The sequence below is a fragment of the Saimiri boliviensis genome, chromosome 1, assembly GCF_048565385.1.
Source record: "Saimiri boliviensis isolate mSaiBol1 chromosome 1, mSaiBol1.pri, whole genome shotgun sequence".
Classification (NCBI taxonomy): domain Eukaryota; kingdom Metazoa; phylum Chordata; class Mammalia; order Primates; family Cebidae; genus Saimiri; species Saimiri boliviensis.
In genome coordinates this window covers 202338983-202361983 of record NC_133449.1, presented here as the reverse complement: position 1 = coordinate 202361983, position 23001 = coordinate 202338983, and the positions used below count along the sequence as shown (strand labels likewise).

At 40.0% G+C, this 23001-nt stretch overlaps 1 protein-coding gene across 1 annotated transcript in view; it reads right to left on the bottom strand.

Annotated features, from left to right (window-relative positions):
• Nucleotides 1-2513: 2513 nt before the first annotated feature.
• The window catches only part of FBXL17 (F-box and leucine rich repeat protein 17), a 533735-nt gene continuing 513247 nt past the window's right edge, over nucleotides 2514-23001 (bottom strand). Inside the window, exon 9 of the mRNA XM_039469518.2 lies at nucleotides 2514-5327. Coding sequence (XP_039325452.1) covers nucleotides 5187-5327 — 141 coding nt within the window. The 3' untranslated portion in view covers nucleotides 2514-5186. The remainder of the gene's footprint in view (nucleotides 5328-23001) is intronic.

Sequence of the window (23001 nt, the reverse complement as noted above, 5' to 3'; positions counted from 1 at the left end):
GCTGGAGTGCAGTGGCGGAACTCGGCTCACAGTGACCTCCGCCTCCTGGGTTCAAGTGATTCTCCTGCCTCAGCTTCCCAAGTATCTGGAACTATATGCACACACCACCACGCCCAGCTAATTTTTATATTTTCAATAGAGATGGGGTTTCACCATGTTGGCCAGGATGGTCTCAATCTCTTGACCTCATGATCTGCCCGCCTTGGCCTCCCGAAGTGCCGGGATTACAGGCATGAGCCACCGTGCCTGGCCAGTTCACTGTTTTTAAAAGGGTAGAGCCTTTCAGGGATCCAGGATTTCTGTGAGGTAGACTCTGGTCTGACTCTCAATTATTCACTGGCCCTAAATTTTCCACAAGTTCTCTAGGCTATCGTGATCAATATAGTCCCATATTCTGGGTGTTTCCAGGCTTGTCTCTTTAGTGATAAAAGCTTAGCACATGCATCAGAGTCACCTGGAGGATTCACACATAGATTTGGGGGCTACTCTCTGAGTTTCTGATCAGTAGGTATCATGTGGAGACCAAGAATTTGTACGTGTGAGTTCCCAGGCAATGCTGATGTGATTGATCTGGGGTCTGTACTTGAGAAACACCTCTCTGGACCAGGTTGGTTGGCAAATTTTCTCTGTGAAATGCCAGAGAGTAAATCTTTCTGACTGTAGGTTGCATGGCCTTTGTGGCAACCACTCAACTCTACTGTTGCAGCATGAGATCAGCCACAGAGAATGTAACAAATGGGTATGATTGTGTCCCAAGAAAACTTTAGTACAAAAGTATGTGTCTGGCCATGCTTGACCCAGGGGCCACTCTTTTCTGATCACTATTCTAGACTCCTGTTCACGCTTTGTCCCCAGCCACGGGAGTTTCTTTTGCTTTCTTGCAGGTATATTGGTCACTTAAAAAGGTTTTCAAAAATATTTTAATGAACATTTTTAGAATATATGTAGCAGAAAATCTTTCAGGATGTCCTTTCCACTATATTATTATAAGTAGACACCCTGCATTTTACATTTTTACTTGTTTGAATAATTTAAGGCAAGGCTTTTCTAGATATGATTTTTCCTACAAGTCTAATCTCTTCAGTAGGCCATAAAACATCTATGATTTGCCCTTGTTTTCTTCCTGGAATCTTTTCCACCTGCTGCCTCAGTATAACACACCTTCCTATTAAACTCAGTTACCTCAAGGGCCCGGCTCTTTCCATGCCGTCTCATTACCTCATGCCTTTCCACATGTTTTTGCATTTTCCAGGTTGCCTTCTACTCCTTCCCCCAAGCAAGTCTGGTAGATTCCCGCTATTTCTCTAGCCTTCAGGAAAAGCTCCTCCTCTGTGAAGCTCTACCTTCCCAAAGTTCCTGCTTGGTCTTAGGTGCACTCCCCATAATTTTGCCCATGCTCATATCTATTGTACTCCACTGTTATTACGAGTGCCCCAGAATGTCCCCTTGTTAGGCTGAGAGCAAATTGAGAGTGGGAATGAGTTTCATTTATCTTTAAATCTCCAATGCCTGTATTTGTCAGTCAACAAATGTTTGATACTTTGGAGAAATGGAATATATGGCTATATAAATGATGACTATTTAGGAAATGGGATTTTAAACAACTCACTTGATATGGTTTGGCTGTGTCCCCATCCAAATCTCATCTTGAATTGTGGTTCCCATAATCCCCATGTGTCATGGGAAAGACCCAGTGGGAGGTAAGTAAATCATCCAGGTGGTTCCCTCATGCCATTCTTGTGATAGTGAACAAGTTCTCAGGAGATCTCATGGTTTTATAAGGAGCTTCTCCCTTCACTTTGTTCTCATTCTTTGCTCTCCTGCCGCCTTGTGAGGAAGGACTTGTTTACTTCCCCTTCTGCCACAATTTTTTTGTTTGTTTGTTTTTTGGAGACAGGGTCTCCCTCTGTTGCCCAGGCAGAAGTGCAGTGGCAGAATCCAGCTCACTGCAATCTCCACCTCCCAGGTTCAAGCGATTCTCATGTCTCAGCCTCAGCCTCCTATGTAGCTGGGACTACAGGTACCTGCCACTATGCCCAGCTAATTTTTGAATGTTTAGCAGAGATGGGTTTTTTTCATGTTTCCCAGGCTGGTCTGGAACTCCTGAGCGAGGTGATCCACCTGCCTCAGCCTCCCAAAGTGCTGGGATTACAGGTGTGAGCCACCGCACCTGACCCCTCCATGATTTTTAAGTTTCCTGAGGGTTCCCCAGCTCTGCTGAACTGTGAGTCAATTAAACCTCCTTTCTGGTCTCAGGTATGTCCTTATAGCAGTGTGAGAACAGACTAATACACGCTTATTTAAAACCTTGAGGTTTTAATCTTCTCTCTGTAGTCTTCTCTCTTGCAGTCGAATTAAAAACTCCTAAACTCAAGTCTCATTTATTATTCTGGGTTAGTCAAACCTACAAAATTCTGTAATGAAACACACAAAAACACAGACCACTGCATGCATCATATCCCACCAGCATTAGGGAGGTCATTTACTGTCTCCAAAATAAAACAAAAGACACAGTGTTTTGTTTCTCTTTTATTGCAACCCATTGCAAGGTCAAAGATTCACAGAAATATAGAAACTACAAACCGGGTGAATTTTCTTTATTCACTCAAAAGGACATTAAAGACAAAGGACCAGAATTTTCCATTACAGCAATATATTTCATAGTCTTTATTCTGAAAATACTGTTGACATTTTGGAGAGAATAAAAAGCCCTGCATTAAACGTGTTCACATGTATTTACGACATTCTAAGCAAAAAAAAAGAAACTCGATATTGCCCAGAAAAATTATTTTAAGCCTCATTTCAAAGCATCTAATGAGAACACATTCAACAACCATCACAGGATCACTCAAGGTGATGCTTTTTTTCTGGCTTTTTTTTTTTTTTTAAAGATTAATGCTTTGAGGCTGGATATGGTATTTCTACAGATTTCTACAAATGTACCAAAGCAGTTTTCCAGATTATGTTGCATCAGGCTTTCTGGATAGGTCAACATTTTAGAGAATAAGTGCAAGTCCCCACCCCACCCCCACCCCCCAAGCTAAAGCATGTTATAGTGCTGTACTTCAGATTCGAACAATGCAACATTTTAAAAAATCAATTATACACTCTGAAACCATTTGACAATCAAACTGTAACACTCCAAAGATGATTACAACTTTGAACTGAAATGGCACCATCTATATCATAGATGGCTCTCCCTTCTTTTGTCTTTTTAACTATTTAAAATATAGTATGACATATATAAAAATTAAACTTTTGCATATTCACTCAAGCTACTATTACTATACATACTGTCTTATAAATTAGTTTTGGATTAAAAATCAGTTAAAATACTGTGAAATAAGATATTTCAGTGGTGGGGAAGTGGATATGAAAATGATATCGTTCAAAGTGTAAGAAGAAATATAGTTTATTCATGTTAAACAGTTTTTTTCTTACACAGATTTTATTTCCTTCAAATTAAATTAGAAACCCATTTAGTTATGGGAAAAATACTCATGGTGCTTACTGACTAGATTTTTCTAACTGATTGGGATAAAAACAAAAATGCCACATCAGAAACATGTTGACATAATCAAAGGAAACAGTTGTTTACAAAAAAAGAGAATCATTGGAAATCAGTAAATGGCATTCAAATGTAAAGCTATCTTTTGTTTTTTTTACAGCTAATGTCATGTTAGCAATGTGGGACTTAAAGAAAGTGAAACTCAAACTTCAGTATATCTGTTAAAACCAAATAACAGTTATATTCACTCAGGGAAGAATAAATAGCAAATTCACAAGTTAGGGTTTAGTTTCTACTTCTACTGTGAAAGATAATCACTCTTTAGCTTAAAAAGGCTCCCTGATGTCCTCATTATAAATCTAGACACAGGAACAGTTATTTGAGCCTGAGTCCCTATTATGAATTAATTGTAAAGATGTGTTAAATCAAGACATATATTCATTTACTGATAGGGCTTGTCTTAACTGAAGCTGGCAATCTTTAATTAAACAAAGAAATGCTTATTTCTGACAAGTGTCAACAGAATTTCAATGAACAGATTTTCTAGTTTTCCTTCTTAACTCATATATTAGCTAGCAATAAATCTTTGCAGTAGCATGAGAACTAGTCAAAAATGACAACATGCATATATCCAAAAATCCTATCTCAAAACCCAAAGCAAAGCAAAAAAAGCGACAACAGTAGAAAGATTGTCTACTTATATCTCACTCATGAATCTTCTATTAATGTGACTACCCTCTTGGATCTCAGAAATAGACTTTAGTAATCACCAAAATTAGGAAAATAATGAAATGATGTGTAGTTTTTAAAATAACTGCACACCATTAATTACGTTGGTGGCTTCAATGCTAAGATTAGCTTTAAATGGCATTAAAATATTTCCTGACCAGTTACCATCCAGGAAATAAAAGCTAACACAATGTTAACATAAACCCAACTAAAATTTTTAGTGCTCAACAGAATGCATTTGTAAAATAATGAATAATTAACTTTTGTGAGCTGGCCAGGGGAGTTCAGGATTGTTGTTTCCATATAAAAAATTTACAATATGCTTTATTCTTTCTAGTCCCTAAGTCACCCAACAGATAGCAAGTTGGCCACCTGTGGATACACGGAGTTAGGCAGTGCCACAGTGGATAACATGCTCCCTCAGTGGCCTGGAAGAAGGCTTCTGTCAGGAAATGATCTAGAAAGACACTGCCCCGGTGTAGATGTGCACACATGTGTGAGTATGAGAGAGAGTGTAAGTGCCTGCACGTGTAACATCACTTCTACTGTCGTCGTCATCAGTAGAAATGCACAATTCATCCCATGTAAAAAGAAGGCCTTCTTATTTGGACAGCTCCAAGTGGCAGCAATTAGAAGCTCAAAATAATACATCCAATGTTTTGACTCTATTAAAAAACTTCTTTTTTTTTTTTTTAAAGAGAAAGAAGCCTTTGAAGTTAAAACTAAAAGGTTTGTGGCTTTCATAATCTTAAATTTCTAAGAAAAAAAGCCAGCTCACTTGGGAACAAATGACAACTGCACTTTTGGTATGCAGCAAGACACAAATACACATACTTGGACACACACAGACAGGTGACAGTTAAAACCCTTCCGAGAGATCGGCCCCACAAATGTACAATTCTCCTCTGCTCTGCTGAATGATCCCAGCGGACTAGGTGAGGTGGGAGCATTAGGAGGAGGCGGCAGACATGTTGGGGGTCCAGCCCATCTGATAGGCTCTCTCCAAGGTCCTCTTGCAGTCCTGCAGGACAGTGCTGAAGGTGATGTGGGGGTACTGCTGCACCAGCTGTTCCACCGTCACTTCATTGACCTGCAAATAAAGAAGAGCCACCGTCACGCACAGGGACTACCAACACCACCCGCTGCCCACACTCACTGGTGTGCTGCAGCCAGCTCACCGTGGCATGAGGAGCCCTCGCCTTGCTCCTCCTAGTGATGTGAAGGAGGGTTTTGTGAGAAGGAACGTGTCCCCTTTCATCTGACCTCTCTGATCTTCTGGTAACACACTTGCCCTTCAGGATTTTTAAAAGGCATAATACCAAGAAATCAAAAGTGTTCTCTGGAAGCACAAATGACTGTGATTTGTCAAGATCTTAACAATGTCAATTGAAAATCTAGTGCTTGGGAGGTAAAGAAGCAGTAAGATAGCTTTCTACTGTGCATTGGACTTCATCATCAACCCGACAGACTTTTGAGGACAGAAATTGTGGAATGTAGGAGAGGATACAGAGGATTCTAGACAGAGTGTTGGGGAAGATGTTATTTTTCTTCCCTTTAAATGTTAAGGTATGGCAAACTTCAAGTTCCTTTGTGAAAAGGGCTGAAATGTGAGGAATCAATAATTAAAACATACATGGCTGGCAGGTCAGAGATGGCCCCAACAGACCTTAACCATCAAAGATACCACCTTGATTCTTGATTAGACAAGGCAATCAGACAGGCCTAATTAAAACTAACACCTTTACAATTGCTGTGCTGTGAAGGGATTAATTTGTCAATTATTTTTAAGCCGATTGCAGTTCATATCACAGAAGTAGACAGTTTTCTTCATCCTTTAGATAAATAAATGATTAACCTAAGAACCACAACTTTTAGGTAGCTTTATTTAAAATCTTTATTGAACACTTGAGCATTTTCAAATACATCAATATTTCATTTATACCGAGTAAGCCAGTCTGAAAGAAGGTACTTGTAATACACATTTTTGAGCGTACCTCTTGATGTCCATTATTGGAAAAGATCAGGACCACTAGGAAAAACCTAAAACAACATCAAACCCTTGCTATTGGCTTTGAAAGCCTGCTTAGAAGTATGAAGATCATGAAATTCAGCTATCTGCACTATTCTGAAATAGCATGATGTTTTCTAAGTGATCTAGAATACTATGTTATATATTAATCTTTGTACATTATTGTGAGTTGGTATTTCAACATTGTGCTGATGATACTTAATCTTTGCCAGAGCATTTCTCTATTTATGACTTGCTTGTGTTTAAGTCAACTTTTATTCCAAATTCAACCAAGCCATATAGCTAATTATTTTTGTGATAAAGCTATGATTTATAACATTTTATTTTCAAAAGTTAAAATAATTTTGAATAAAAAATGAAAAACTGATAGACAAATTGGAGTTGAAATAGGAAGTGATGAATTTAATAGAATTTTTAAGATATAGATTTTTTTTTTAAATGTGTGCTGTAAGTCTAGAGTTCGGAGAGCTTATAATAGAACATTTAAGAATCATGTATCATCTGGCCTTGCCTGTTTCTCTTGCATATTTTTGATACTACCCAGCCACTTGGCCCAGTTTCAGTTTATCAAGTTGTTCAAGTTCCTTCTGGCCTTGGGATCTTTACACATCCCTGGAGTACTTTTTACCTCACTTCTCCATTACGACTCCTTTCTCATGACTACTTTCTACTCATCTTTGAGTTCTTAGCTTCGATGTCATTTTCCCAGCAAATTTTGATCACTGCCTAATCTCTGCTCCCCTCCCTAAGTTATATAAGTATTCCAGATCATCCACTCTTTCAACACTGCCTATTTTTCTTCATAGTACTTATTATTATACTCAGTTAGTTTATGATTACTTAGTTTAATGTCTATTTCTCTTTCTCCAATGTAAGATCCGAAATAACTATGATGAGCCAGGAATAGTTATTAGTGAGTGAATGCTAAAACAAACACAAACTACAAATAAAAAATAGAAATCCAAGAATAGGGCAAAGCCAGACCATAACACACTAATCAAGACGACCAAGAGTTTCTTGAGGAACTCATATTCAGCTCAAGAATCTCCTCCTTCAGGGAAGCCCTCCCTAAGCAACCCAACCCACAAGGGTGGGTTAGGCACCCCTTTCTAGTACACCACGGCAGGCCCCCTGAAAGATCTGTCCTCTCGTTGAGCACTCTCATACTGCACTACAGTTATCTGTCCACTTGTCCATCTCTTCCACCTGAATAAAAGCCTCTGGAGATTAAAGATTGCCTTTTATCTTTCCATCTATTGGGCTGTTCAAAACAGAAAAGAACCACAGCAACTGTGGTTCATATCATGGACTTTGGAAGCCACCAGAAACAGGTTTGAATCCTGCTTTCATGTTACTTCTTTTTTTAAAATTAATCTACCAGATTTTATTTTGATATGATATGATTAAGGAATCTAATTTTACTTTTTTAAAATTATATTTTGAGTTCTGGGATACACGTGCAGAACGTGCAGGTTTGTTACATAGGTATACACGTGCCATGCTGGTTTGCTGCACCCATCAACCCATCATCTACATTAGGTATTTCTCCTAATGCTACCTCTCCCCTAGTCCCCCACTCCTGACAGGCCCTGGTGGGTGATGCTCCCCTCTTTATGTCCATGTGTTCTCAATGTTCAACTCCCACTTATGAGCAAGAACATGTGGTGTTTGGTTTTCTGTTCCTGTGTTAGTTTGCTGAGAATGATGGTTTCCATCTTCATCCATGTCCCTGCAAAGGACATGAACTCATCATTTTTTATGGCTGCATAGTATTCCATGGTATATATGTGCCACATTTTCTTTATCCAGTCTATCACTGATGGGCATTTGGGTTGGTTCAAAGTCTTCACTATTGTGAACAGTGCCACAATAAACATACATGAGCATGTGTTTTTTATAGTAAAGTGATTTATAATCTGTGAGTATATTCCTAGTAATGGGATTGGTGGGCCAAATGGTATTCTGGTTCTAGATTCTTGAGGAATCACCACACTGTATCATATTACTTCTTTAAGATTTGGTTTTTCTCAACAGGAAAGACAGAATAAGACTGGGTGTGGTGGCTCACGCTTGTAATCTTAGCACTTTGTCAGGCCCAGACAGATGGATCATCTGAGGCAGTTCCAGGCCAGCCTGACCAATATGGAGAAAGCCTGTCTCTACTAAAAATACAAAAAATTAGCTAGACATATTGGTGCATGCCTGTAATCCCAGCTACTTGGCAGGCTGAGGCAGGAGAATTGCTTGAACCTGGGAGGCAGAGGTTGCGGTGAGCCGAAATAGTGCCACTGCACTCCAGCCTGGGCAGTAAGAGCGAAACTCCGTCTTAAAAAAAAAAAAAAAAAAAAGCCTAGCATTGTGACTGACATAAAAGGCCCACCATACAGCTCTCACTATTGCAGGAGGTACTCAATAAATGGTCATTGAATGCAAGAGTTAATTCATGATCTCTTACAGCCACAAATTCTTTACAGTGTTAATTAACATTTTTCTGAGCAAGAAATAACTTTTAGAATGTTCTCAATGTACAGGAAGAATCTATTTTATCTTAATGCTTTCTTGAGCAGATTCCAGAACTCTCCTTAATAACATAGTCCAGGTTTTAAGTAACTACTTTGGCATGGTTTGGATATTTGTCCCCTTCTTATCTCATGTTGAGGAGTGATCCCCAGTGTTGGAGGTAAGTCCTGGAGGGAGGTGTTTGGTTCATGGGGGTCTGCCCATCATGGCTTGGTACTGTCTTCAAGATAGTGGAGGAGTTCTCTCGTGATCTGGTTGTTTACAAGTGTGTATGGCACATTCCCAAACTCTCTCTCTTGCTCTCAGCCTCGCCATGTGACATGCTTGCTACCTTTCACCTTCCACCATGACTGTAAGTTTCCTGAGGCCCCCACCAGAAGCAGATGCCAGCATCGGACTTCCCGTACACCTGGAGAACCATGAGTCAATTAGACCTCTTTGCTTTATAAATTACCCAGTTTCAGCTATTCCTTTATAATAATACAAACAGACTACTGTAATACACCACGTCAGGAGGTTGTTCCTTTTGTATAACAGATGCTCCCCATGCTGCAGTTAGAAGATTTGACTCCTTCCTGCCATAAACAATCAAAAGGATGCCGGTTTCACTAAGAGAGAGCTGAAGTCATTTGGTCAGAGAGGACTTTGGAAAATCTGCATCACACTGCAAAGAAGTTAATGTAGTCCAAGGCACTTGGCATTCAAGGAAGTACTAACTAAAAATAAATGAGAAAAGAATGGATCAGAGAAAACATTCAAACCCACCATTAATGATATGAACTGTTTTCTATGGTACATCTTTTCCAATTTATACACAGGCTTGTACAGAGTTTTGTACCTGTGGTTGACAGGCAATTTGTTTTGGAGGGCCAATTAATTTAAAAATATCTCTATGTGCTAACTGTTTTCCAGGAAAAGGTATATAATTCACCTTAAGCAAACTTGATACATGAAGATATGGATTTATGAAGTATATAAATTAGAGGATAATCGTTCACTTTAGTAAATAATTTCATGGTAGGGTTAATTTATTTTGCCAGCTCCCCCAGCGTATTTTATATATCCTTTGATTTCCCCAAATGCAATTTACCTATTTCAGCTGCAGAAAGTAAAACACATCTGTGGTTAAGAATATAGATGATGATGTGTTTGTTCTCTGGCTTTCACAGGTTTTGAGTAAGAATAAACAATAATTTGACTTCGTGTAACCATATGAAAAATGGCACCAGTAATCCTCTGTGGATATAATGTATCTTCTAGGCAATCCTTTTGCTAGCTGTACTCTCTGTAAATTCTAGGAAACAAAGCAGTGGGGAAAATGCAAATATTTCATTTTAGAGCTCTGTTGGGTAGATATTATTCAGGGGAAATACATGGGTTCCTACTTAGGAAAGGTTCTATCTTTGACTTATAATCTGTCTTGGCAATATAGTGTGACAAATTTTATACTAAAGTTCTGTTCATTTACCCCTCAAAAGTACAAATTATGCTCCCCTTTTCTTTGTATGGGCTCCATAAGTGCTTTGGTGCCATAGAGGATTCAGCGTAAGACACCAGCAGAGCCCAAATCCTCTTACATCTTTATGCCTACACACACATTTCTGCAGACATTTGTCATGCACAACTCCACTTGCTAGAATAAAAAGAACCTCTCTCTGTTCCAACTCATAAAATATATGTAATATAAAAAACGAATGTTAAAATGAAGTTTTTTTCTTTTAATTTCCCAAAGATCCCTGGTTTTCTGTATTCAATTTCTTTTCCTCTTGCTGAAAACTATCAATGGCAACTCCAGTATGACACATGAGATTTACAAAATGCAATTTATCTTCCTAAAAAAGTAGGCTGCATTGTCATTTGAAGAAATTACTGTGATTAAAGGGAAAGAAACCATGTGGCACAAGTTGTTTTTTTTTTAATATAAGAAAGACTGGGTTTTATACTTCTCTCCAAATGCTGCATAATCATAATTTACATTTTCAAAATTATTATAACTCTTTTTAAGGTAGTAGCAATTTGTCTGGCATTTTAATCTATTCTGAGTTAACATCTATTAGCACTTTTTGAAAATGTGAGGCAAATTGCTATGCTAATGAAGGTAAATCACACCACAGTTTCATGATTTGGCTGCTGCTCTTCCGGAAGGGTGAGGAGAGAACCTTTAGAGTTACAGAGAGTCAGTATAACCAATTTATCTAGGCTATTACAGTCTCTTTACTTTATTAACACCTTCCCCAGAAAGTTCCAGAATTAAGTGTAAACCCAGGCCTGACTTATTTCCTCAATGACACCGACTGTTCAAAAAATGTAAGTTCTGATAAAATTTGCAGGAAAAAAACATTTACATTAAGTGATTGTTACTTCCTTTTTGACTCAGGTTTTAAAAGAAGACATATTTGTGATGGGGAAAATATATGACATCTGAGTATATTAAAATCACACTTAAGATTAAACAACAAGGAGAATATTAGTCATCTCTTTGTTTTTAGTCCTACAGGCATTGTCTGGTACATTCTTGCCAGTTAGAATACAGGCTCTATGAGACAGTTCTTGCTGGTTTTGTTCACTGTCAAATCCCTAGCACATAGTATATACTCAATAAATATGTGTTGGATAAATTCATATAAGAGTTGTTCAATGAATATGTATTGAGTACATTTTAAAAAGCATCAAATAGTACTACACCAGCAATTGTAGAGATAAGCGCACCTTGTTCCCAGACTGTTCCAGTTAGGGTGGTAGCAGTCTGTAAAGTCCTGATATTATATGGTAGCCCCAAACTCCTTTCATCCTCTGAATTTCATACCCATAGTGACTCTTTGGGCTATTGTCTTTTCCATCTGACATAACCAGGTACCTCTTTCCAGATAAATATTCCCTAGAATTTCCAATAATATTGCACAGGAGCCCAAAGCAGCTCATGATGGTGGTTTATCAAGTTGTGCTGGGTCGTGTGGCCGTCAGGTAGTACTAAGCTACACTTTGGATTAGCTGATGGCAACCCTCCATACTGGACATCAATGACACAGTAAACCAGGTGTGTAGACTAAGAGGCATGCTAATGATCCTGGACGTGAGTCAGTTCCCAAAACTTGGGCAAACCCCACACAGTTCAGAGAATTTGACACTGGTGTTTACAGCATCAGCAGCCTGCTCAGGATGGCAGCCCAGGAGGCCAGAAGATCTGGAAATGTTGTGATGTTTATGCTCCCTTTTAATGCCATAGTTATCTGACAGCAAAGAATAAATTGTGGACAGGTCTCCTGACTCAAAGCAATGCTATTCCATCATCTGATTTCATAGGCTTTAGGAGCTGGTATGCCTTCACATGGATGTGAAGGCTCTCTTTTTTCAGTTGGTTCTGTTGACACGGTAGTGTTTAGTCTCTGATGTCTCGGGAGTGTGCAATGAATGGCAAGGAGAAACGCTGCCACCAAGACCGCCCCATGAGCCTACTGCTAAACACGTAGTACTGGGCTTTCATGTGGTTTAAGAGACCATCAGATGCTTCTCTTTAGCATGGTTTATTTTGGCAAAATATTTGAAAACAATTTGTTAATTTTTTACTCAAATAACCAGTAAGGCAAAACAAAAGTATGCCTCTGTTCAGGTAAGGACTGGGTAGACAGGAAGGGAGTAACATTCAGTGAGCATCTATTATTTCCCAGACATTTAAGCATGAATACCCCTACTCAGATGGAATTTGTATTTCACACAGGTAGTAAATGGCAGCTAGAGTTTGAATTCAGGACACCAACACACGGTGCTCTCGGCACTGTACCACACTGCCTGGCCCCTAGGTAAGATGCTATGGTATGGAAAGTGCCAGTCTGGGGCCTAGCTGATTGCCTGCCCTATAAAGTGTTTACTGACATCCTTTTTTAAATTGAACATAAAAGAGATTGCAGTTTGCATATAAATACATTTCAAAGTCCTTGACAATGTTTTCAAAATGGCTGCTCTAAATGTAAATTATGGATCTCACTTGGCCTGCAGAACGGTCTGCTCTGGAGTTGTGGGTTGCATGAGACTTCTTTGAAGTATGATGGAAATGCGATGAAGCTGCAGGACTGACAAGGGGCCTTTGGATAGGCCATCCGTGACTACGTCGGAAACAGGCATTGCTTTCTTTCCAGTCTCTCACCCATAAAAACACTTTACCTTGTTCTAGAGGTAGCATGGTTTGCCAGATATGGCTCCTGTTCTCTTGTAGCTGATAACCCAGCAGGAGAGGAACCGTGACACCAGCAACACCAAAGCCCAAGAATTGCTTTCTAGGGAAGTGCAGGTTGCTGCAGAAGGAAGCCTGCAGTAGGCACCTGGCCTACTCCTTCAGGGTTGGAAAGGGCTTTCCAAAGGAAGTGTTTTTTCTGTGGACTTCTGAAGGACAAGGAGGTGTCAGCCTGTGCACCACATGCACAAAATATGCACATATTACTCAGAGAAGAGAGGAAACCAGCTTATGAGCTAGAATAAAACAACTCATCAGTTGTTATTTGTAAGCTATGCAATGTTTCTCCTGCTCCATCCAACACGAAGTTCCTGCATGAAATAGCTCTGCTCTGAGGAAGGGAGGGCCGAAGAAGGTGGACCCCTTTATCTGCAGTGGGAAAAGTAAAGTACCCACAGTATGTCTGTGAAGGCATCACAAATAGCACACTCAGCACCTGCCTCCTCATTCAGGGCGTGGGCCCTCACACCGGTCTGTCACTCTTCACAGAACTCCCTGGGCAATGTCAGTCACTGCTAGCAGCCCCAGAGGCTGACTCCTGGCGGCCCAGAGGCAGAGTGTTGTCTCTGGGGCAGTACGCCTCTGGAACCTGCTTCTCTCTGCGTTTCTTGGCTCTCTGGGAAACTACAGTGGGTAACCGTGGAACCTGGTATTCACCGGGTGCCAGCAAAAGTTACTGTGAACGATGCATATTCAAACAGACCTTAATGCGTTTTTCAGCTGGTGCCCACTGGCTCAAAGATGGGCACATATTAAAAAGGATAAAATCAGAGTAATGTGAATTTTAGTAACACCCCAAATTTGCATGTAAATGAGGTGAGTCATCTAAGCGCAGTTTAAAATATTTTAAATAGGACACTAAGAAAAGCAAAAAAGAGCAGACGATACATTGATTTTTCCAGGATACTGCACAGCCGACAACATGTGCCCGCTCTCTGCTGGCCTGTGTAGACTTTCATAATTCTATCTTTCTCCCTTTACAGCAGGACTTCTCACATCCCTGCTTGGATGACATGCCACATTCTGCTGAGGTTTCCTATGGTGAGAGCAGAGAACTAGGAATCTGGTGCCGCTTTTCAATCTCTCACCTCTTTCTCTTCAGTGACGAGGCCAAGCTTCCTACCTTAGCACTTGGCTCCTTTATTCTGTTCTGCAGTCAGCTTCACGTTCCCTTCCTTCCCTCTTCCTTTCTCAGACAAACCAAGGCCTTCTGCCATAAACCCTACAGTGACTCATATATAACAAACTTATGATAAATGTTTACTGACAGGGGATGAATGAAACTGTGTCTACAACTGCAAGCAAGATACAAACAAGAATAAAGTGGTTGTCAACCCAACTGCTCATTAGAATTAGCTGAAGATCTTTTAAAAATCCCAATGCCCAGGCCATATCCCAGACCAGTTATATTGGAGTCTTGGTTGAGAGGACGAGCCAGGCATCAGTATTTTTAAAGCTCCCAGGAGACTCCAAAGTGCAGATCAGGTGAGACCTACTGGTTTAAAGCCACTGATTGAAAAGCTCCTAGAATACACAGGTGATTTCTGTACTTGGGGATCTGAAGGTAAGGTCTGAACTAAGAACCTGCCCACTTCCCATGACATCCTCCACCGCTGAGCTAGAGGTTCTGGGGAAAAGGAACCATTGCTACTATGGCTTATTAGCCTTTCTTTTTCTCAAATATTCATCACTGTTTGAAACAAAATGTGTATTCTTGGAATGTGGCAAAAACAGACTGGCTTCCTCTCCTTCAGCATCAGGCCTTAGATCTCTAGTTAGGCAAAGCCAAATGAGGCCTCCATCTGACCTTCCCAATAGCTAAGGGGAAGGAAAGAAAAATTCTCCTAACGCCAGTTCTCACATGGATGTAGTGCTTCCTCAATGGAAAACCCATGATACGGAAGGAAAGGCTATTCATGACTAGGTATTTAATACATTTTTTTTTTTTTTTTTTTTTTTTTTTAGCAGAGTCTCACTCTGTTGCCCAGGCTGGAGAGTAGTGGCATGATCTCAGCTCACTGCAACCTCTGCCTTCCAGGTTCAAGTGACTATCCTGCCTCAGCCTCCTGAGTAGCTGGGACTACAGATGCTGACCACCATGCCTGGCTAATTTTTTAATATTTTTTAGTTGGGACAGGTTTCACTGTGTTAGCCAGGATGGTCTTGTTCTCCTGACCTTGTGATCCCCCACCTCAGCCTCCCAAAGTGCTGGGTTAATACAATTTTAAGAAAATAAATTTTAATAAGAAAAGTTGACTATCTCTTTGGAGCCTAAAAGCGACCTGCTAAATATGGGAGTCAGCTGACCACAGAACATCCATAATGTACGATGCTTCACGCATAAACCTCATGCCAGTAGCCTGGGGTCTTTAAAGATGTGTTTTCTATACAGAGGTAAGAAATATTACTCATGGGTGGCAAAAAACAAACAAACAAAAAACACCTCATCTAAAAATCCCAAAGTATACAATAAGACAGATACTGAGAATGCAATGAACCTGACAGAGGCAGGCTTATAAATTCAGTCAACTTTGTCAAATGCAGTCATTCCATTTCAGAATCTGCAATGATTGGAAGTGCTATGCTCTGTCAATATCACAACAGGCCTGGCTTCATGCTGTCTCTTTTTTATGAAATGTGTGTTGCCTGTTAACACTAGCACTGCTTCTATTCACTTGAATTAGCACAGTGAGAATGCAGCAAATAACCTGGGAGGCTGGGGATCACAGAAACGCCTGCAGTGTTAAGTGAGAATTGGGGTTTGCTAACCTGAAGCCTCTAATTAGAGATTAGTGTGACAGGAAGTCCAACAACCAGACTGTCAGAGAGAAAAATTAGTGACATTTTCATTCCCTGTATCACCAAGCGATCCTCCACTGAGAAAGATATTTCCAGCTAAGTGCATGCAAGCTCCAGGTACACAACCTTGTGTTGGCCGCTCTAAGGCCACAAACCACTGGCCATGATCTTGACCATGCTGACATCTATGCATATGCACGTGTGGTGCAGGTGAACACCAGGACGGAGAAAGTTGCTTAGGGGAGTCATCTGCAGTGCTCCAAATGGTTCAGCAAAAGATCAACAATCTGAAAAAAAAAACTAGGCCCTAATAAGATAATTAATATAGTCACCGAGTGAGTGGTAAGTGCAATGTATTTATGGAACACATCTGGGTGTTTCTGAATTAAACTCATGAACTTAAGCTGAAAAGCATAATCGAGGGGGAAAGCTCTTTGAACTAAAAAATGTGTTTTCTTTTGTGCATAATGGCTTTCTTGATTTCAGTTTTTATTTTCCTACATAAAGGATAAGGTAATGGTAATCAGCCAGTGCACACTTGATGAAAAAAATCTTTCTAAAATTGCCATTTCCATCATGTGGAATTTATGAACTTGACCTGTTTCCTAAAACAAATTTATGATCAGCAAAAATTTATTCTGCATTAATGTGATCGGTAAATCTGTAGATTCAAAAACCTGAAAATAAGTGATGCTCTTGGTTTTCAGACGATGAACTGTGCGTAAATCAGAGCATTGCGGGGCTGGGCCCTGAAGGATGCCAAGTCCAACCATACAGCAGATGCCAAGCTCATCTGACTGTTGGGATCCCCAGGGGCTTGCAGCTGCCCCAGAACTCCCCAGCTATATGGCATTCACATGACATCCAGGGGGAGGGGGCTTTCTTATTTGTTTATTTATTTTCCTCTGTCTAGATACTTTTTACAATCTATTAAATTATTAAGAGGCAGTAGAATCTAATGGTTTTCAAACTTACTTTCAGCTGTATAATATTTCACAAACCAACATGAAGCAATAAAAGTGGGGCTGCTCTGGTTGAAGAGAATGCAGATGAGAAACACAATGCAATCTATCCATCCATCCAGCATGCAATACATATTTTTCTAGCGACTAGTATGCACCAGCTACTGTGGTAGGTCCTGGTAATATAATGTAGAAGGAGAAATCCACAGATCTTATATGCTAATGAGAAGGAAAGAGATGGAGGTAGGAAGGGTAAAAATTAATCACTACAACAAGTAAGAGCTGATATTTATTGCTTGCTTCATATGAGGAACACTATGCAGATTAATTCACTCAACTCTCTCAATGTGAGATAGATGCTATTATTTTCATTTTACAGATGAGGGAATGGTGGAGCAGGGAGGCGGTAGGGAACACATAGATATAAGCAGAGCTGGCAGTCTGGTGAAGTGGAAGAGACAAGCATTCTCAGGCAGGACACAGTGGTTACCGTATGAATGCTGCTGTCAAGAGATGGAGGAAGTGTGGAGAGAAAAATGGCCACTGCATTTGGTGGCACAGAGGCCACTGCTGACCTTGAAAACAGCAGCATCAGTGCATGGTGGGGATGGAAATGGATCATAACAGGTGACGAGAAAGTAAGGAAAACTGTTCCTAGACAAGCCTTTTCAGAAATTAGATAGAATGGCAAGAAAAGAGGCTTACAGGACCACGGCTGAAAGCTGATGTAGGCTCAAAGTGAGGTGCTTTGTTCAAAAGAAACATAACCTTGGGTGTCATTTAAAAAAAAAAAAAGCAGCCATTTTGCAGTACTGTACTTGCCCATTCGCTTGCCCTCTCCCAAGAGGCTACAGGCCCATGGGGCAGGGAGTATACCTTGTTCACTGTTTTTTCTGACCTATCACCTATCACAGTGACTGGAATATAGTAAGCCACTCAACAGCTATTTCTTGAAAAAATAAACTATTAATAAAATATATGATAAAAGTTGGAGGCAGGAGAGGCTTAGTTTTTTTCCAAAAAACTGCTTGCAAACAGGAAGAGGATTTATCCAGGCACAGCATGGAAGGTCCTGATGACCTGCTGCTGGATGGCCAGGCCTGGCACATGGGCTGAGCCATTCCTTCCCCACCTGCAGCAGTCCCTCAGTCACCTGGTCACTGCAGACTATCCTTGTTGCTACTTGGTGAAGTCAGGTGATTGGGAGTTCTGGGATCTCATCTGAGCTCCGTTGAGGAATTGCTGCTACCTTTTCTATTTTTAAATCAGAAAAAAAATATGATCCTACAATCGAATTCTTTCATATAATTACTGAAACCAAATCAAAGCTCCAAGGAGATTATTTACTGCAAAGCAATGACACTCCAGGGTGCCTTCAGGCAAACTCGAACTTAGCAATCTATTCACCCTACAGTATTTGGGGAACAGGAGGCTTTCTCCTTCCCCCTTTCAAAAGCAAACAAAATTTCACTATCCATCACTCCCACAACAGAAGCCAGAAAAACATAAGCAGCTACTTGCAGCACATTCCCTTAAAAGGTTCTAGACAGATGTTGATTTTCCTGAAAAAACAAACCAAACAAATCTCAGCCTGGACACTACTGGCTGTTTGACTTGGCATATCTTCACTTTCTGCTCAAAAGAAAGGACTGATTCCTACCGGTCCCAGGTTTCTTCTTTCTCTGTAAGTTTGGCTGTAAGTCAGTGAGTCCTCATGATTAAAAAAAATTCTATCATTTTCAAGAATTGCTGCCTTAGTCTCAGGAGGCTAGTGTTTCTATGAAGAGCTAAGCTTGTGAATTGGTATTCATGGCTAGAATATTATGAACCTGTTGGACAGGTGATTAATATATCAGATACAAGAGTAGTTAACATTTATTGAGTGCTTACAGTGTGCCTGACTGGGCTATGTGTTTTATCACAATATTTCATTTAATCTTGTAACAACCCTATCATCCCCATTTTTCAGTTGGTGAATTTGAGGCTTTTAGAGATTAAGTTGCCCCAGGTCCCACAGATAGTAAAACGATGGAGGTTTGACACTAGTGCTCAAGCACTTAACCTCTTTTATAAAGTTCCACATCAGTGTTTCTTGGTTTCATATTTAAATACCGCATTGGACTTTCAGTTACCACATCTTAGAAGTTCAGGTGAACAGGGTTGGAAGAAGAAGAGATGAAACACTTAATTAAAATGAGGTTGAAAGGTAACCTCTGAATTTCAGCTGATGTGTTTTTCCCTGTTTCAATTACCAGGAATAATCAGGAGAGGGTTGTAAAACGTGTTTTAAAGTGCTCCTGTGTGAAAATCACCTGGAGAAACTGTATCATCAGCAAAAGGAACAAGATGCTGATGCTTCCAGTGAAGGACTTAAGTTCAGATTTTAGAGCCCCAGCCGCCCTCTCTCGCCGTTTCTCATGCCCCCTTCCTTTGGGGCACATCGCATGGTGGGCTGAGTTAGGGTTATGTCACCCGCAACAGAGGACTGCACAGTCTGATACAGTTACACCACTCCTGTCTTATTTGGATAAAATGTTTTCTTTCTTTATTTTCTTTGATATGGCATCAAATTTAAATCTTACATTTTGGCTATGGGCAACCTGGAAACAGCTGCCCAGACATGGCAGGGAATAGGAGAATCCCTGCAGGTACATGCTTTGTTTCATGGCTGAATTGCTACCAAAACAGTCCTGGACACAGTGCCCCTCAAATTATTTTTCTCTGAAACTGATTTTTCCAGTTAGTTCTGTACATTAGTTACAGAGTCCTGTATTATTTTCGCCATAGGGCTTTCCTGCTCATGATTCCTAAACAAACTGATAAAAACTCCATTTTCTCCACAGAAATATTTAGGTTATTGAGGCTTTCTCTTACCATAATTACTTCCTGAAATATGCAGTGGTCAATTTTTCCTGAATATTTTTACATTAAATTGGGCACGCAAAACTTGGCCCTAGATATCTTCAGGTTGTAAAGCAGACTCCTGGCTCAAAAGAGCTGACTGGTTTCTATTACTTGCTTTCTGTATTGGCTTCTTATTGACTTGATTTAAAAAAAAAAAATCTCTCTACCATTTAAAAATGTGGAACTCCATGTGAAAACCAGGATTTCGTATGTCCTGAAGAATATAGCAACATATATTAAAAGAAATCAATCACTATTTCACTCCTTAACTAAGAACTTCAGGAATTGGGGCAGGTAAAGAGAAAGGTTTTGGCAATGGCAGTTTGATGAGAAATAAATTAATTCGATTATTTTCATGGTGTGGATCAATAGTAGTCGGCCTCCACAGAAGCCCCCATCCTGAAGGCAGCTGGATAATCAATAGACTCACACAGAGGCGTCTCTCCTCCCCAACAGACTCTCTCATCTTTACTGGGCGGGCTCTTCACGCCTGTGTAATTCTAATTTATGTCAACTAGAAATCAAAGAAATTCCAAGAGGCTTTGGTCATAGGCCTTTGGGGTGGACCTTTCACAATCTATTTATGTCTGTTCCTTAAGTAACGTGGCCCCACAGCCCTCCAGGCACCTCTACTGGCCAAGGAGAAAAACCCCAGCGGAAGGGTAGCTACCTACTCCGGGCCAAGGTGGAGGCGGGATTAGGTAAACCAAGGCACACTTTCTCCTTCCCATCTATAACTATGCAGGGACATAAAGAACCAAGCATTTAAAGCAAAATCCTTTGCCAAGAGTGGCTCCCTCAATAACGCTCTTTAATGATACCCCAGACGCTGGCATTTTCAAATCAAATGAACAGTGTATAAAATTAGTTCTGCATGAAGTTAAAAAAAAATAGAAAGTGAAAGGGAGCTTTTAAAAGCTCCAGCATTTCTCCATCCAACTGCTTTTCACAAGGGTTTGGCATTTGAGAATTGCTACGTTTATGATGTTATTCACTGCTCATAATTTAGGCCTGCGTCTCCAAACTTCTGTATTAACACACACTGCAGAGGTTTCCACCACGACATTTTATCACCGAGGTCTCGCAAACTAGCCAGGCTGCCTCTGGTGAGGGCTGGTTTCTCCACCAGTGCCAGGCCACGGTGCCTCCTCCCTTCTGATCAACCTTGTTACCCCAAACATTTTTCATTAACCTTGAACGCTGCATTTCCATTTGCCCTACAGCTTTCCCATGATTTTCTTGGTCCTTTTTAGTTTTGTTCTCCATCCAAACTGCCGTGTAAGTAATGAAGAAAATATCGTACAATAATAAGAACAGATCTATAAAGAATCTAGAATTCATTGAACTCACAAAAACAATTTCTATGACCAAAGCAACTGTCCATAATTGTGGAAAATAGAGTAAACATACTGCTCTTATTAGAGACTCCTGTTGATTACACAAGTATTTTTAACTAAATCACCAAATAAATGTGAGTTAAGTTGATAGGTGATTTCGGGTCAACTCTAATTCCCAAGGTCAAGTAAGCCTTTGAACAGTGTTTAAGAATATAAGCTCACCCCAATTCATCAAAGCCGTCTCACACAGCGTTTTCTTCTCTTGGTTCTTACAATGCACTAAAGTTTAGGAGATTAAGTGGCGTCAGCTTCAAAACCCTCTAACATGCTTATCCATCCAGCAATCAGAAAAGCTACTCAAACAGGGGCTTCTTAATGCACTTCCTGACTTTACAACTGCATGGGGAATGCTGCATTGTTGAAGGACTGGAGAACTCCTCCCTAGGAATCGCCAATATTGTAGCCAAACATATTTACTGCAGTTTAGCTTAGCCCTTGTTTAACAATCTGAGTGCATGTTGCTTTTATCTGCAACCAGTATGTTTAACATTTCTCATTTGTTCTCTGCTAACCTACCAAGAGAGATGGGGGTTGAGGGTGGTGGAGGAAACATTGTTTTACTACAACAAATACAAGGCATTTTGTTATTCTTGCAATTCCTCAAAAGCTGAAATGAGGAAAAAAAGCTTCAGTTCGGTAAAGTATAGCCTCCAAATTAAATATGTTGCCCTCAGTAAAACTGACTGAATGTGAAAGGACATGTAACTAGAATGTTCTTTCTCAGAACCACAGGATCGCAGAATGCCAGCGCAAGGGCACACAGACTTCACAAACCACATCTCTTTCCAGTGCAGGGATCTTACTGATACCATTCCTAACCGAGGGGTTTATTGAGTAGACGCTGACGTTCCCTCCCTCCTCCACTGGCTCCGATTGACGTGCAGAAACACAGAGGAGAACTCAATGGGTTTTATTAGTGATTAGCAGATTTGGTTAAGGTTGGGAGCAAAGTGATAGCCCTAAATTAATTTTGTTCTTTAATACTTTTCTGGCACAGATCTTTGCTGATCACAGACTGCAAGAGACAGTGTATCTTCTCCATTCCCTAATCGTAGTTTTTCTCTGTTTCCTGTTTCTATTCTTATTTTTCACCTTTATTTTTCTTGTTACTTTCTGTTTCCCTATCTACTTGAACTGTCTTATCTTCAACTGTCTTATCTTCACCCTTTTCTCCCATTGCAAATCTTTCTGCATCCCTGTGTTGGAGTAGATGGTTAATAAATTGACTCCAAATACTAAGCGTCCTACGGTGGCATTAGTTTTCCATTGCAAAGTGTATAGAAAGTGTAATTACTAACACCTTTGTCTAAAAAATAATCTTAATTTTAAATTTAGGTGAGGAAAAAGCATAAAGGCAAAACATTCTCTGAGTTTACTTTTTTCCCTTTCTTTTTAATTTTCTTTCAAAATGGGATAGCAGGTAATATAATTTTTTCTCATTGGGAAATTCCAGTATCAACACAGGTTAACATAATAACATTGATGATATCAGAATAATCAGTAACAGAGCATTATATAAATAATAGACATTATTCTAAGTGCTTTACATGCGTTAACTCATTTAAATGTTCATATTTCTACAAGATAGGTACTAATATCAACCTCATTTTGCAAACAAGGAAACAGGCACTGAGAGGTTAGTAACTGCACAAGATGACATAACTATTAAGTGCAGACCCCAGATCTGAACCTGAACTCGGGCTCCGCAGACCATAACCTTGCTATGAATTTCTTTTCTTTGCTACTCAAATCTTCCTTTGAATCTTGATGGTAACTTAAAATCTGGAGATGGATGGCATGCTACAAAATCTGAAAACTGAATAGCTACTTTAGATTTCCATCCAACTAAAGGAAGCATGCTTTTCTGTGCAAGGCTTTACTTGTGCTTTGTGTGTGGTTTGGAACTGTCTTCCATCCTCACA